This window comes from Cyprinodon tularosa, unplaced genomic scaffold (assembly GCF_016077235.1).
Source record: "Cyprinodon tularosa strain WSP-4 unplaced genomic scaffold, ASM1607723v1 ctg98, whole genome shotgun sequence".
Lineage (NCBI taxonomy): Eukaryota > Metazoa > Chordata > Actinopteri > Cyprinodontiformes > Cyprinodontidae > Cyprinodon > Cyprinodon tularosa.
Genome location: NW_024039762.1, coordinates 2,768,292 through 2,786,156, shown reverse-complemented (window position 1 = coordinate 2,786,156; position 17,865 = coordinate 2,768,292). Strand labels below are relative to the sequence as shown.

Below are 17,865 nucleotides of genomic sequence, written 5' to 3'. Positions count from 1 at the left end.
TGATGATTAGCCTGTGGCTCTGGTTCAGTGTCAAGACTGTTTTCGAGAAAGCTGGGATGTGGAAGCTGTGGAGATAAGGCTGTTGTTCAGATGGTTTGATAAAGCTGTGCAATAGATAAATGCTCTGCAGGAGTGGGGTTTTCAGGTCCAGTTGATTTATATGTTTGCTTTAAGTCACAGCATAAAACTCAATTTTTACCTCTATTCTTTTTCTTTTTCTTGCAATGAATATAAGTAACCTTTCTTTTTTTCTTGTTTTTCTTGTTTTTGTCTACCCATTTTTGCTGTAGCTCCTGCAGAGCCTTTGTTGTGCAAGTTTGCGGATGGAGGCCAGAAGAAGAGGCAGAGCCAGGTTAAATATCCCCAGAATGGTCGACCATGGACAAGAGAGGGAGAGGTGAGCTGAAGCTTGTTATACATTTTTAAAATGTGCTTGCCTTAAAAATTGAAGACAGGACCTTTTTCCCATTCAGGAGAGTCAAAAAAGCTGTAACACAAATGCTGCGTTTTGTCTTTTTAGGTCTAAACCTTCAGCTCCACAAAAATAAAGCATTCTTATTTCTTATGATAAAGATAAAATTTCACCAGTGCTTTCAAATGTTGAGTCGGTTTTAGGTGACACCTTTATCATAATTCGAAAAGCCACAGGGTTATTATTCAAACAATAATCTGTAAATCTCTGCGACCGACTAAATATTTCAGTATTGATGCAAACAAGATGGGATAAAAGACGGTCCTGGTTTGGTCAGTGCAGTTAAAACAAAGAAAAAATGGGAAGCCTCAAACAACAAAAACAGCTCAACAATGAAATAGACGGAGATGGTTGAAATACTTCATGCATAACTGTATTGTTTCGATATGCATATAATGGTTTTAAACCAGAAAAATGCAACCTTTCATATTTTAAAGGCAGCAAACGTCTAAACTCTGCAACAAAAATGTCATTTCTTCTGACCATGATTCTACTATATAAACACAATCGCTTACATATATTTTAGAATATGTTATGAAATAGTTTTCAACCTATAACAGTTTTTTTGTAAAGAATGTCATGGAGGTCTCTTCTTCTGGTAATTTGTCAGTAGACTCGTTAAAAAAAAAACACACAAAAAACTTTGAAAACCAATAAGGGGAATTCTAAAAGTAGCTCAATAAAACAATGGCTTCCTTGATTAGTTTATTGTTTCACTTATTTAAAAAGGGACCAGGTTAAGGAAGGTAGTAAATATGACATAGTAAAATATGACATAGTAAAATATTTTATATGATACTATATATATATATATATATTTATATATAGTATATATATATATAAATTAAAAACAAGTCAATTTTAACCGATTGCTTGGTGTCATTAGATTTCCCTAATTTTGACAGTTTTCTAACATATTCATTATCAGTTTTCTTCTTAGCTTTCTTATCTTCTTATAAAAAATTTTAACAGGGGACTGAAAGCAGATTGACTGCTGCACAAAGAGGGAGTTCAGATTTAGATCCTGAATGCTAGAGCTTTAATTTGGAGAACAACGGGGAAAAAGGTGTCAAATAATGTCCCCACCCACACACACAGTGCTGCACTGCACAGTGGTAGGAAAGAGCAGATTGGTGATGTGGAATAAAGTAACACCAGACTGCAAATTCATTTTGTATGTAGACTTAAACTTGTCCATTAATATATGAGAGCAAATTGATGGATGAGGATGTTGCATTTGCTTATATTGAATGTTTTTGGGTTTTTTTTGGTAGAGTTTAATATCCTTTTCTTCTTTCACTCATTATGTGGAAGTGAAATTTATGTGTGTTCGCTAACAAAATCTCATGCATATTTTTTTAGCTTTCCAATACGGAAAAAAGCTTGCTTAGCCCTGAAGCTTCTTGTTAGCTGTTTAGCCATTTCTGGTTAAAGAGTCCAGAGTGACTAATAAATATATCTCACACTGGGGATGCTTGAGGTGCTGCACCATCATGCTCAGCTGAGGGAGACTTGTCTCCTTGAACCCATGCTGATCTGGAAAAGATTATGGCCTTGAGACAAGGATAAAAGAACATTTTATAGACACATGCAATCACTTACTTCTGTCAAAAGAACCACACATTCGGAACAGACGAAACATTCTCTGATTTTGCTGTAGGTGAGAGGAGGGAAAGTATAATGCAGTTGTGAGGGAGTGATACCTGGTTTGTTGCAAAAGTCAAATTTATAGCCTTTAATATCTTTTTTCTGTAAAGCAATCTTTTTGGACATGTTACATGATTCGATGTTTGCTATTAAGGCAGTGTAAGGACACTTTAGTGACAAATTTTGCAATTAAATTATCAACAATATGGTTGTTGATCCTTTTTTTTTTTTTATTACTATTATTTTATCTTGCTAGTCCCTGCATCTTTATGTTGAACATTTTATGCTCCACACATTTATAGTTCAACTACAATGCTGAATCTTGTATTCCTGACTGATAAATGGGAATCTTTGATATTCAAGATAAAAAAAAAAAAAGAATAAAAAATAGTGTTTTTGTTGCACTTGGCCAGTACGTGTTTTTTTTTTTACTTTTCTCAAAGCATTTTTTATTGACACATTATCAATTAATTGTAATTAAGATGTTTGTGTCATAAAAAGAACACTTACCATTGGAAAATTAGCCTATAATTTTAACAGACAAAAATAAAGCTTGGATCAAAGAAGTAGGAAAGAGACCATGACAATTTTAGTGGATCAACAGCTCAGATACTAGTACATGTGCTTTCTACAAATCCTGCCTTCAGTGGTTAGAAATAAAGCCTCTGTTAAAACAAAACCATAAGAACTGCTATTTGCAGTTCACCAAAAGCCTCTCAGTGGATAAAGAAAACATGATCTTATTATATTGGACAGCAGAGCTGATAGGAATTAATTGAAAGAAGGGTCAAGCAAAATCCTGGACAGTTTTGGAATAAAACCTGTTTAAAGTTGCAATAGACTTGAGACTGGGGGAAGTGGTTTATCTTTAAGCAGGTAAATTACGCAAGAAATCCAGCCAAATATTCTCATGTAGCAGAATTGTTCAGCCAAAGTCCAGACCTGACTTCAGTTTAGGATAAATATAAGGTATTATAATTAATGTTGAGGAACTATCCATCCAGCCTAACTTAGCTTTTACAAGACAAAATCCCAATCCCTAGATGTGCAAAGCTGACAGAAATGCAGCCAATATTGTCCCAAATTTGGGTTCTACAAATTTTTGATCCATTATCCTAATTGCAGTTTTTAAAAAATTAAGGGACATAATATACATAATTAATTTTGCAAAGCACTGTAATCCCTTTGTGCTCTAAATGTTGTTTTCTCGCTCTGCTGTATCACACATTGATTAGTAATTTCTAACTGCAAAGTAAAAATGAATTTTATATTTAATATAAATTTTCTTACAATTTGTTTATTTGAAGCTACTGCTAAATATGTTGATGCCCTTACTGGACCAAATTTGATTTTTTTTTTGGTTTTCCTTTCTGCACCTCCTGTTTGTTAGAAGGATACATAGAGCAGCTATTTGTTATATAAAACAGCCTTTCTGGAGCAGGTATCTGTTCAGAAGGGTATTTATGTACACCTATCAGTTACAGAGCAATCTGTGTTATTTTTGGCTGTGGTCTTAATGCTTCCCTACAAATAACAAAGTCCATTACAATAAAAATGTAAAAATATGCATTTGAAATCTGCATTTCTTTTTAATCGAGATTTTTAGAATAACCTTATGTGCCTCTCTTGTCAATTTAATTTAAAGAAAGAACACATTAGTATGTTTTCTCAACATCTATTTCTGTTTGTTTTTTCCTACAGAGTGGTATGGCGTTAACCTACGACCCAACGGCAATGCAGAATGGGTAGGTTGCGTGTTTTCTTCTTTAATTACATTGCACATTTAGTATTTATAACAAGACATTTGTGATCTTTACCTTTAAGTTTAATGTTCTGCAAAATATACTTTGGTTAAAACGAACTATCACTGTCAGTGATTTTTTTTTATGCTGAAGTGTCAAGCTCATTAAACAGCTTCACAGCTGTACAAAATGTGTCAGTTGAATATTAAAAGTGATATGCAGAAGCACTTGAAGGTATGTCTCCATGTTTATGTACTCACACTGAAGAACAGTTTGGCAAGACACACATTTCTTGTCAATCTGGCTCTGACTCTTGCAGATGGAGCATTTATTTATGCACCTTTGCATACCAGCTGTCAGACATGTTAGTTCTAATTGCAGATTGTGATATTGGGCGGTGTTGCAGTCTTGCTGCAAGACTTTCGTCACCTTAGCTATCTGCAGAAATGGGTTGAACTCAGAGAGCAGGGTGTGTAGAGTTTGAGAAGGAAATTGGAGATTGGTCATGTCTGCTAGGAAGGCATCTGGTGAACTGTTCTCAGGAGATGCTTGCTTCCAGCTCTATGTTCCCTTTCTTTTCCTGTCTGCTCCATCAGCTGTCCTTTTCTTTCATTAATAATTTCCTCAACTACACAACTATATCAGCCTTTTGCTGGTCTTTGCATTTTTGTCCCATATTAAATATTAGTCCCCGTTCTGCCCACTCAGCCTTATGCTCCAGGGTTAAAAGAATAATTTTTGGCATTTGACATATCAACAATGTTTTAACTCATACTGTCTTCTATTCATTCTTGCTTTCTGTGTTCAAACAGCTGCTTTAATTGTAGTATATGCAAGCATTAAACCATGCTCATCCACAAGCATCTTTGCACTTAGGGCTGTTTAAGCCCTCTCTGACCTCTCTTCTGAGGTCATCCAAGCTTCTTCCGGCAAAGCACTAAACGACTGTGAAATGCTAATGTAGCTAATTAGAGAGGCAAAATGTTGGGAGGGAAGGATTTTGAATAAAAATGGAGGGATGAACAGGGTTAGGAGGAGGGCAAAGGCAATGAATGAAAGTCAGCCCAAGGATAGAGGAAGGGTATGAATAGATTACAGGTTTGTCAGTCACTCTGAATTCAGCTGGTTTTAAGGACATAAAGCCATTATTTGTATGGATTACAAGAGATATATCAGCCAAATTGTTTTTTTTCTGGAGTTTTCCCCTTTTTTAACCAAAAATGAATCAAACACTATAGGTATAGACTAACCCTTGGACCCAGAAGGTGTCATCCTTTTTCCATGAGGAACATAACGTTAGACCTAAAAGACCTGACTCTCATCCTCGGTTATACACATTTTTGTTGGAACCACTCCAGTTAACTCTTAATAAAAAAAGAAAAAAAGAAAAGTTAAGACTCTAAATTTTCCCAATCAGACATCCCTCTCTGTCCAGTCCATCAATTTCACAAACAGGATTGGGGGTAGGATTATAGTAGTCAAGACATCTGACACAGCTCTTGCTTTGGTTGTACAAGAAACATTGATCCATTAAAAGTACTTCCATATCCCCATGTCACAGCATAAATTTTCATAAACTACTTTGACATTGAGGACAGACTCATAAGTAATCTCTCTTCAGTTGTGATGTTCAAGTACCCTGCAAGTTCATACTCATGTTGAAGGACTGACATTTGTTCTGACCCTCACCTGTTGTCCTGATATACAGTTTGTAATAAAAAGAACAAGATTTCAAGTGAAAAAATCTGAAATGAGCTTCATACTTTGAGTAGCCAGACTCAGGGTTAAGGAGAGAATGAGGCAATTCACCCAGGAGGAGTTTGCAGAAGATGCTAGGTGTCATTATTGGTGGTTTAGTCATCCCATTGGAATGCCTACACATATAAAAGTTTGGTTTCAAGTCCCTCTCAGAGGGGGAAATGAAACAGCTAGCGAATAGACTAGGGACTGGGAACTCCCAAAATGATGAAGAGGGTATCCTTGGTTTCCATATTTGTAACCTCTGCACTCTCCTAAAACTCGCAGACAATGAATGATTACATTTGACTGTATATTGTCTGTTTTTTTTTTTCTTAAGTCATTAAACCATTGAGTATCTCTGCAGGCCTTTGTTAACACCCCGTCATGATATTCCATATTGATTTAGCCCACATGCAGAACACACTCAGGAGTCAGGTGAAAAGTTTAAAAGTTTATTTACAAAAGATGAAGAATGATCAGGAAATCCAGGAAATGGACACTTGGCTTAAGGCGACATTTTGGATCTGGAGAAAGCTGAATAGTTTGGGCTGTGGTTGAAGAGAATGTTTGCTTTGATAAAGATCAGTCTTACAGTTCTCGAAGAAGCAATCTGCTTGGGGGTGTTCCACAGTGAACAAAGCGGTTGGTTTGATCCAAAATTCTGAGCATGGAAACACTTGGAAACAAAGTCCAGTGGATTGTTTTTTTTTTTTTACTTTTTTTGGGTGGAGGGCAAGCAGAGCACGATAACAGAATAGATTCAAACACATTCAGCTTAGGCTTTAACCGGAGGATGTTGCAGGTTATCTCTGAGGTAGGAACTGAGCTGAATAGAGTTTCAGGAACTTGGTAACCGAGAGACAAAAGCACAGGGTCAAACGAGCTCTAGGAAGCATACAGAGGCAGATTAGCTAGAGACTGCCAGCAATGGTTAAACCTCTGGCAAAGAGGTGCTGGCTGGAAAGCTTCTTATACTTCTGTGTTGAAGAACATCTGTAGCTGCCGATGCGACGGTGCCTGCTTATGGCTCCTGCTGGATGACGGGAGGCACCGCAGGACCAGGCTGGAGATAAAATTTTAGACCCAAACACTAACAATTTCCTTTGTAGAAAAGTCACTACGGTCCTTATCACGAAATGTATCACTACTCACAAATTTCTCAAAACTCCAAATTCCCAACTATATACTCAGATCATTCCAGATGTGTGGTCCTTTTATTCTGCTTACCATTACATGCTAGGTTATTGCAATATTTAAGTGGCTATGCTGGAGTCCCCATTGACAGTTTGCTGCTCAAAGCTAATAGCCTCTATCAATAACCTTGGATCTGTCCTCTGCCTACTACTTCCTATTCTCAATACCCATCAGTCTGATGAAAATACAATAAATACAATCAGGGAGCTATATTGAATAACCCAGTCGCTGTTCCTCATTTGTATTCATCAGTGACAGTAATGCAGTATCTGTAATACAAGCCATATATTAATTATGGCCTAAAAGATGAATCCATGTCAGGGCTTTATCAGTACTGGAGTTTGTTTTCTTATCATCAATACCTCTGCAAACAAGTTTCCTGCTTCAGGTCCATCTTGGTTAAATCTGCGTTTACTGAGAAATGTCAATATGGAAGGTCTGAAAGCAAATGTACACTGCCTTAATTGCTGCAATTTTATAATGTACTTTATATTTTCAAGTTTCTCCAAAACATTTAAACTCTCAATCATACCTGACACTGGTTTTGGAAAACCTCCATTTGATAATGTACAATACACAAAGCAACTTTAAGTTTTATTTTTATTTTTTTTATTGATAACTAGAAAAACTGATATAAATCAAATGTTCTTTTTAAGTCTTTGTGACAATCATTTGCAGACTTTTGCCTTCTGAAACCATCAGCAAACAGAACAACTGTTTCAACTCATATGAAAATTTGCCAGACTTTCAGTGCCATCTTCATCCATTGTTCTTTCAGAATTTTTGACCGTGAAATGCAGTCCAGCCCTTTTGAAATCAATTGAATGACTCACATCTAGGTTTTTTCGTTTTAGTGTTTTTTGTTTGTTTGTTTAGCTGAAAGTTAACATATTTTATTGATATATAACTTTTTTTTTTCAGAATCCTGTTTCAGAATTTGTATTATTTTTTAAATAAGATTAATCAATGTAAGCCTTGAGGCAAACTTTTTGATTGTGCTTTTTCTGACATCAATGATAAACTGTAGACTTCAAACGTTCCCAATTCCTCCATTTGAGAACAGTTCCCTACATTATTCAAGTTGTCACTCAAGACTTTTTTCCAAGTTTTTTCTTTTAGCCATGATAAACGTTTCCTCTTTGCATTTATCTTACACAAACAACAATACTTTTCTCCATATTGTGTCAGATAGAAAATAGCCCTCATCCTTTTCTGTACCCCTTTCATTGGATCTTTTCTGACGACACAAAACAAACCCAGAAAACATTTCTCAGAATATACAAAACCACTAAATATTCTGTACGTTTATGCGGACAGTGCCGTCTTGTCATCACAAGTCCAGAACAGTTTATCCTGCCTGAGGAAATTAGGAATAAATGGTACGAGGGAGAATTTCTGCAGATTCCACTATATGTAGTCTAGGTGGAAGTGAATAAACTGATTACTCGCCTTCATTCGCCTATGACTAGGGGTGGGTATTGCCAAAGAAGTCACGATTCGATTCGAATCACGATTCACAGGCCACGATGCGATTCTATCACGATGCATCACGATACTTGAATTATTGCGATGCATTGCAATATTTTATCCTCCATGTTTTGTTTTTGAATGACTCGGCACAGTATCCCGCAGCCGGAAATGCTTGTGACACAAGGCAGCGTGCGTCAACACATTTGCAGCGACATCTACTGGACTGGAAGTTGTATTACACTTGTTTTTGGCTAATGTTCACCAACCATTCATGCAATTTTATTTATTCATTTTTTTAAATTAATAATCGATTCTTGGCATCAAGAATCGATGCAGTAGATCACGAAAATTAGAATCACGATGCATCATCATCACTATTATTTTGCACACCCCTACCTATGACCCAGCCAATCAGCTTTGGACCACGCCTCCTCGAAAGCCAATCAGCATCCAAAGTTTTTTTTAAAAGGCCTCCGATCCGCAACTCGTCTTCTACTCTTTCTACTGATTGTCTTTTCTCTCCGTGTGAGTTTTTCAGATTGAAATCAAAATCCAGAATATCCTGCAATATACAATAGAGGCCGACTCTGGTTCTATAGCAAAGGGTCCCCAAGTCCAGCTCCTAAGAGCTACAGCACCACCCTAGAACTAGATGCCTCTCTTGAGTGGCTCTTTACCAGATGGAGAAGAGATGCATCTAAAGGTTGTAGGGTGGTAACTCTCCAGAACCGGACTGGGGAATACCTGTTATGGAGTCTCTCTTTTTAGATGAAAACCAAAACATTATTTCTGCTTAATCCCCACACCCTTGGAGATTGTCTGAATGTCGTGTATGAATGTATTCATTTTTTTTACTCAAGCCAAATAATAAAGGCAGCCATGGAGATTATGACATGTGTTTTTTATTTATTTATTATTTTAAATCAGAAAGTTAAAAACCATTTACATGTATTTATAAGTGACAGTGCCAGAGACACATAGAGGAGAGTTTCTCCTTTTGTCTCTAAATCTCTCTTGCCTTCCCTACCTTGCACCATTATTCAACCAACAGACACCTTAGGATCGATCGGGCACAGCAACATGGGCTGGCGGATGAAACATGTCCTCTCTAGAAACACAATGATAAATAAAGCACTGTGAGCCACAGCATTGTACAGCTGCAGGGTTATGAGGGTAAAATAAAGCAAGCAAAGAGGAAAAGAACATATTCAGAAGGGCAGATAAAGGTGTAGGTTGAAGAATAAACAGAGTGTAAAAAGCTGATGTTACACATACGGCTCATCCTCCGTTTGTGTAGGTGGAAACATAAAGGGCAATATTGAAAGATTTCACCCACCAACGCATTAGGGGGGTAATTCATTATCATGCATGGCAAAAGAACCGTCTCCTTTGTAGAATGATGTGCTCTCAAATGCAGTGTCAAGTTTCATTCTAAGATGACTTTGATGGTTTGACTCAGAATGAAGCTGCAATATTTACTGTTTCCATGATTTCTTTGATGATGTCTGATTCATTTTGTCAGAGTTGACTTAAAATGCACTGGGTAGATGAAAACAAAGTGGAGCTTTCTTTCACCTTTGCACGAGGCTATGCAAAGTTTGTAGAACAAGGACCGATCGTGCAAATACGATGCAGAGATAAAAAAGACCTTTGACACATACTTGTTATTAATATTTATTACAATTTTGTTTTTGTGCTTCTTAGATTCTACCCTTCACCCTATAGCATCTCGACCAATCGGATGATTGCACAAACATCAATCACGCCCTTCATTGCTGCTTCCCCTGTCTCCACATATCAGGTGGGTTGACCCTCCCGGGTCTTGCTATAGTAAATTTAGGATTTTTAAGGGAAAACATAAGAAATCTGCATTTTTACAGTTTTACTATTTAGTTTTTATTGAAATAGTATAAAAAATAAAAATCTAATCATATAAATCCTGTTTTACAGCATAGACTTCCATAGTCTCCATTGATTTCACACTGTTCTCTTTAGGTTAACTCTTCTTCTGCCTTATACTGTATGCATACAATTAAATTATTATTCATTGTTGCTGGTGCTTCACATCAGATTTTTAAACCTAGTGATTGATTATTGCAAGAAAATGGAAAGCTATAGTAGAGTTATGGAGTCTAGCAGATGTATTCCTACGTCATAAAGCTATTTTCATATTACATTTATGTTTAAATGCAACATGTCACACATTGAGTAGTGAATGTTGATCAAGTTTAAGTCAGCTCATTTATATATTCACATGTTGTCTCAAGGTATTTTACAGAGACAATACAGCCAGATTCGTTAGAAAAGCCAATTGATTGCATCCAGCCAGTGACTTGCAGGACATGCTTCTTCCTGGATGAGCTTGCGGCAACAATTTTTGCTTGTATTTTGAGGTTGACTCTTCAGTAATCCCTCAAACCAACCATGCACATAGCGACAGTGGAGAGGAAAAACCTTTTAACAGGAAGAAACCTCCAGCAGAACCAGACTCAGTGTGAGCAACCATCTGCCAAGGATGACTGGGGTTAAGGGAGACAGAAACAGACATACAGAAAGAAGCAGAGATTTTAATAACAGTTACTGTTAACTAGCCTCACAGTAACAAAGTAGTTTTGAAAAGTGTGGCATGCATTTTTATTAAACCAATTTTACTGTAAAGTACAAACATAATCAAGTGCCTTCAGAATTCACCAATTTAGTGAGTAGAGTTCATCTTTGTGCATTTCAATCTTAATAATTATACAGCTGTTTTGTTTAGGCGTTATTGGCTTGCAAGAGAACCTTAATCAAAATAGCATAAATCAGACAATAGAACACAGGACAGGTCAGTTATGGATCATTTTAAAACAGAGTCAGGTGAATCATTCACAAAAAAATTAATAAATGAAAGAATGGAAAAAAGGAAAGCCATGTGTTGCAAGATATGCTCTAATTTGTTCTATATTTCTATTTCAGTGTTTTGAAACTGCTCTTTTATACGTACTCACATCAAACCATCTGTGATTCTTCACAAACTTGAGCAGTTTCTTGTTTAACAGTTTATCAAACAGGTTTCTGTGCGGACAGCCTCCTCTCACCTAGATTTGAAAAAAAAAACAACAACAAAAAAAACAAAGGAAAAAGGCAAAGGCCGACATTCAGCAGAGCAAAAATTCCTGCTTCCTTAAGCAAACCTAGAAGGAAACCTGCGTACGTAACACAGCTTTACCTCCTCACAGACCCACACATACTGTTGACAGGCCAACATGAACATTTGCATTATATTCCTAAAGTTATAAACTGTACTGTATCTTACATGTGGCAGAGTTGCCTTTAGGGGCTGTTGGAAACAGAAGAAGATGAAAGTAGTGATATGTGACCAAGAGAGCTTTGATGATGTAACCCTCACTGTGAAGCAGTAACTGTTGGATAGTTTTGTTCTCTGTGGTCTTTCAAACTTGTCATAATTACAGCTTAACTTAAAGTACAGCAAACCCTCTGTTTCCGCCGTGTTCTGCCACAGGGACTAATGATTAAATCTTTCATTCTTTTGTTTTCTCATCTAAATTAATTTCCTTTTATTTTGGATTTAGAAGCTGTTTACTAAAATCTTCTTCCTTCATATTTCTTGGTTGTCATTCTGCATCATCCTATTGCTCATCCTCTCCCTAATTATTCACTTTAATTTTGGTCATGTCTTTTCTTTTCTCCTACTTCCCATCCTTACAAATTCCAAGTCCGTTATCTGATATAATTGTTGTCTCCTCCGGCTTTCTCTTCTCCATTTCTTTTCTCTGCGTAGGTCCAGAGTACATCATGGATGCCACATCAACAATATGTTATGCAACCTACAGTAAGTCCTCAGAGGCATACTTTTTCTTTTGATTTTTCATCATTTGATATCAAGTCATTTTCTGCATTCAGTTGCCGCTTGCACTGATGTTTTATTTTATGTCTGTCTTACATTTCATTATTATCAGGGTTGAAAACATGAGCATTTACTTTTCAAATTCAGCACTAGTAAAAGATAATCTTTCTTAGTGTACTCTAAGATTGAGGTTCATCTTTATTTAGCATTTCTTTAGAATTTAGAAATTAAAATTACACTTATGACAATTATTCACTGTCCGAAGAAAACAACTGATGCTAGAAAGATTTAATTAACTGTAGGATCTAGAAACTAACTCATATTAAGTCTTTTTTTTTCATCTTTACATTTCACCCCCCTTCTGCTTTTTCAGTGTCTCTGTTATGTGCTTCCTTCAAGCAGATGGAAGCTCAGCAGAGCTGCTTCTTAAATCAATTATAAAACATTGCTCCCTGCTGGTTTGAAAGGGAATTGCACATACTGATTTGCACAAATACTTTAAATCCTGTGTCTATATACATTTTTCTGTGAGAAATATGAGAGATATTGCTTTCCCTAAAAACAAAAATACTAAAGAAAGTTGTTGCAAAACCCACCCACACTTGCTATAGATTTACACAAACACTCATATATTGACACTGAGAGTAGGCGTATAGTCAATAAACACTATAGACTACTGGTTTCCTCTTCTGCTCTAAAACTAATCATTTACACAATATCCTGATACAAACTCTGAGCTTTGTTTCTTTTGGCTATCCAGGGACTGGAAACAACTAGTTAGAAACAACTGATCCCTCAAAGGCTTCTCTCTAAGCACAGCATAAAGTCTGAGCCAAAGTCTGTCCTGTAATATATTTCTACAGCAGCATAGGGAATAAAAAATCTGTACCCTTGTTGACTCAAGCAGCAGAGTCCAGTATTTAATTAGAGGGAGAAGGAAGGCACAGTGTTGTCCTGCCTGTACTCGTCTCACAAGCTGATTACTGTTCAGTGCAGCGGGGCCAATGGATTACAAAATCATTGGAAGAATAGATTCACATTGCAGTAACCTTGGAGGCCTCAGATGGAAAAAAAAAAAAAAAACTCAAAGGTAAAAGTGAAGAAAATAGGATGCAGAAGGAGAAAGAGAGTCTGGAAAAATTAAAACTTATTTGTGGAAATAAATCTTTTATTTAGGTATAAATATTTTATTTTTTTTGTTTTTTTCATTATAACAATTTAAGCACACTGTTGGCTTTGGTAAGCAGTGCAACGGTTCTTGATGCATTGCAGGACAGATTTCCTCTAAAAAGTGTGGAAAGGTTAAAAGATCACTAAATCTAGAAATTAGGGAAAAAATATTTACATGAACGGCACAGTTAAAGAGAAATTTCCTTAATCTTGTGTAAACAATTCTGTCCTGATTTCAACAGCTGTTTAATCCTCTGTTAAAGATCTTGGTATCTGTCTGTCCACAGTTTGGGAGAAACTGGACTGACCAAACCTGTTTTGAACTTAAGGACACCCTCTGACCAAGGCTACAGTAGATTGTCTCTCTGTGACCTCAGCACAAATACTGTCAGAAAAACTATTTAAAGTGGTTGAAGCTTCTTCATTGCTTATTTAGTGCAACTTCTTTGTGGAATGAGTATTAATGAATATGATCACTTTTAATCCATATCTGCCAGGGTTCAGACATTTCTTAGCTGTGCTTTTCACTTTAACATTGGATTTCCGGTCATAGATACTCTGTAATGTCCAGCCTAAAGCAACTCACTATCTATCAATTTCAATTCAGTAAATTATATTCAGATTGAAATATATATATATATATATATATATACACTATATTGCCAAAAGTATTTGCTCACCCATCCAAATTATTGGAATCAGGTGTTCCAATCACTTCCATGGCCACAGGTGTATAAATTCAAGCACCTAGGCATGCAGACTGTTTTTACAAACATTTGTGAAAGAATGGGTCGCTCTCAGGAGCTCAGTGAATTCCAGCGTGGAACTGTGATAGGATGCCACCTGTGCAACAAATCCAGTCGTGAAATTTCCTCGCTCCTAAATATTCCACAGTCAACTGTCAGCTGTATTATAAGAAAATGGAAGTGTTTGGGAACGACAGCAACTCAGCCACGAAGAGGTAGGCCACGTAAACTGACGGAGCGGGGTCAGCGGATGCTGACGTGCATAGTGCGAAGAGGTCGCCAACTTTCTGCAGAGTCAATCACTACAGACCTCCAAACTTCATGTGGCCTTCAGATTAGCTCAAGAACAGTGCGCAGAGAGCTTCATGGAATGGGTTTCCATGGTCGAGCAGCTGCATCCAAGCCATACATCACCAAGTGCAATGCAAAGCGTCGGATGCGGTGGTGTAAAGCACGCCGCCACTGGACTCTAGAGCAGTGGAGACGCGTTCTCTGGAGTGACGAATCGCGCTTCTCCATCTGGCAATCTGATGGACGGGTCTGGGTTTGGCGGTTGCCAGGAGAACGGTACTTGTCTGACTGCATTGTGCCAAGTGTAAAGTTTGGTGGAGGGGGGATTATGGTGTGAGGTTGTTTTTCAGGAGCTGGGCTTGGCCCCTTAGTTCCAGTGAAAGGAACTCTGAATGCTTCAGCATACCAAGACATTTTGGACAATTCCATGCTCCCAACTTTGTGGGAACAGTTTGGAGCTGGCCCCTTCCTCTTCCAACATGACTGTGCACCAGTGCACAAAGCAAGGTCCATAAAGACATGGATGACAGAGTCTGGTGTGGATGAACTTGACTGGCCTGCACAGAGTCCTGACCTCAACCCGATAGAACACCTTTGGGATGAATTAGAGCGGAGACTGAGAGCCAGGCCTTCTCGTCCAACATCAGTGTGCGACCTCACAAATGCGCTTCTGGAAGAATGGTCAAAAATTCCCATAAACACACTCCTAAACCTTGTGGACAGCCTTCCCAGAAGAGTTGAAGCTGTTCTAGCTGCAAAGGGTGGACCGACGTCATATTGAACCCTATGGATTAGGAACGGGATGTCACTTAAGCTCATATGTGAGTCAAGGCAGGTGAGCAAATACTTTTGGCAATATAGTGTATATATATATTATTAATTGGACGAATCAACATTTTTTACACAGAAATAATGCCCTGCGGCAGACTGGCGACCTGTCCAGGGTGTACCCTGCCTCTCATCCATAAACCAGATGGATAGAACACAGAAATATTCACTTATTTAAAAAAAAATGTATTTCCTGCTTAAAGTTTATTTTCAATAGCTTCATTCTTACAGAATAGACTCTGAAACATATTGTAATTCACAAACATGACTTGAATCTGTTCACAATAACTTTAATATTTAGCTGCTCTGTTTTTGAATCGGTAACCATGTGGTGGAGATTTAATGTTTTGTTGGCCTTTTAAACAGTCTAAATATGCTAGGACTTCTATTGCTCCATTCCTGTTGTCCCAGTTTCCTAGCTCTCTTTTGCTTCTTATCTATTTTGCACATCTAAAAAACATTCTGCTCTTATGCTAGATCAAAATTCTGTCCATGCAAAAGGATAATACCCATCTGTAAGTCAACTTTCAAAACACATGTCCCTTCTTATTATTTGGCAGGCTGCTTGATATGACAGCTTAAAACTTGCAAGAAGAGAGACAGAAATAACAGAAAGAAGAGGGCGAGGGCTTGTAGAGGTAGAAAAAAAATACCAAAAGCGGTGGATGTCACAGTGTAAAGAAAAGAGAAACAGGCTCAGAGAAAGAAGAGGGAAGGAAGGGATTACAAGGAATAAATCACAGCAAAGAAAAGAAAACAACTTCTGCAAAAGAATGTCTGAGCTGTGTGCTTTCAGTTCCAAAACCCTGCCTCTGCATACTCAAAATCCCTATGAGAGTACATGGGGGAAGGCTAGTCATTGTATTTCCTGGATCTAACGCTAGACAAGTTAAACCTGCATCAGGGAGCAAGACGGGGAAAAGAGACAGCAGCTCCTATGGTAGCAAACAATTTCTCTCTGCTGCACCACAGTTTATAACGGCTAACTTTGATAAATGATGCTTGCCACTTGACACATTTAGGCTGACATATTTATGCAGGCTTCCACTTTGCCATAAACACTCTAATATATAGTTGGTGTTCTTGCAGTTTCATTGCATGAAATCTGTAGATTCTATCTCTGCCAAATGTGCTTAGGTGGACTTAGGTAAAAAGAGCTAAATTAATGGGTCATGATGAGGTTAGGATTAACACAAGCAAACAGAGCTGTATCTTCATTTGACAGCTTTGGAAGGAAAGTACACACACGTGCACATAAACACCTGCTCACACAGACATCAGGAGCTTTATGCTCATGTTTTCTGAGATTAAGTGAGAAACGCAAACATTGAATATGCCTTAAACACACTTTAAACAGCACTTTAAGAACTGTGTGTTTCCAAGCATTGGATGATGGCGAGGATTACTTTAACTGAATGTCTGTACAACTTATTTAGTAAGAGGATGTCCTTCTGTAATTACTTACAAATCCTCATACAGGAAATTAATACATTGCCTCAACCATCCATAGGAAAAATGAGAGCTTACCGGAGAGGGCTGAAATAAGGCAACCTTGGAATTAAACATTCGGATCTTGGACATAGGGTAGACTGTGTGCATCAAACGTTTTGTGCTAAGAGTTTCTGTTTCCTCATTACTGATTGAGTAATAAGCATGTGGGGTCAAAAATATCTTTAAGTAAATAAAGACTCATAGTACTGGCATTAAAAAATAGAGAGAGAAAATCTTGTATATGTTTTACACGCTTATATCCAAGACGTGGGCATGTGTAATGGCAACACTGCTAAACATGTGGATAAAGTATTTGAATATTTAAAGGTATAGGTGAGAATTTTCACAAATTTTTGAATAGTCCCTCCCTCTCCACTTTAAAAAGAAAATGCACATGCACAACCCTGTACTACTTCCAGAGAGGGAATGCCTAATAAACATGTGCGGGAGCATATACAAGTCCATTTCTCCTTGTGCACGCTCTATTTAAAAGTTGCCGTTTGCATCGCTCATAGAAGCTTACTTTCCAAAAGAAGATTTGCAATTTTTTACTATGTTAGATTCACCACCGGTAAGTGAAAATGAGGACGTACTGTAAACATATCACCAGAATGATTGACAATTAGGCGGACCACTTATATTAATGATCCACCTGGGAAAAAGATCATCCTCCACTATAACTTTTAATTTTTTATCGCTGTAAAAAAAACTAAATCCTGCTGTGATAAATACTTAGCCAATCCCTTTTATATGATTTTAATTTAATATTTTATTTACCTTTTAGGTGATCATTGTTTATAAAAACATCTTAATAATAATTCACAACATTTGAAACATTTCTTTTAGTGTGTTGTCACTGGGCTGAGTGGGGGTCTATTTACAATGTTTCAATGAGCATAAAATCTAGTGCTTAATTTTTGAAAACTGTGGCATATATTAGCATTAGATAACCAGGGATCTGTAAATGATATTTAAATATCAAGCTGTAATGGCATATCGCTTAGGACCTATGCCAAGAAAAAACCTTTTCTATCCTACCATGCGAAAGATTACCATGTATAGTTGGAACTTTAACTGTGACTTTGTGCTTTATGATGGAAGATGGACTGTTTTGGCAACATTGGACTCTGTATAAAATGAATAATGAATATGGTGATAAGCATCTTATGTTAGCTAGCTATTATTTGATTTGGAGTTTCTTTGGATTTTGGGGCTCATTTGGAATGG

At 37.2% G+C, this 17,865-nt stretch overlaps 1 protein-coding gene across 3 annotated transcripts in view; it reads left to right on the top strand.

The window, feature by feature from the left end:
- Positions 1 to 17,865, top strand: part of LOC119777092 (RNA-binding motif, single-stranded-interacting protein 3-like) — a 180,883-nt gene that overhangs the window by 152,468 nt on the left and 10,550 nt on the right. For 2 of the 3 annotated variants that reach the window (XM_038275880.1, XM_038275881.1), the window contains exons 7-10: positions 291 to 397; positions 3,821 to 3,864; positions 9,970 to 10,066; positions 12,047 to 12,097. In XM_038275880.1, coding sequence (XP_038131808.1) covers positions 291 to 397; positions 3,821 to 3,864; positions 9,970 to 10,066; positions 12,047 to 12,097 — 299 coding nt within the window. The remainder of the gene's footprint in view (positions 1 to 290; positions 398 to 3,820; positions 3,865 to 9,969; positions 10,067 to 12,046; positions 12,098 to 17,865) is intronic. The other variant, XM_038275882.1, reaches the window with a different exon arrangement.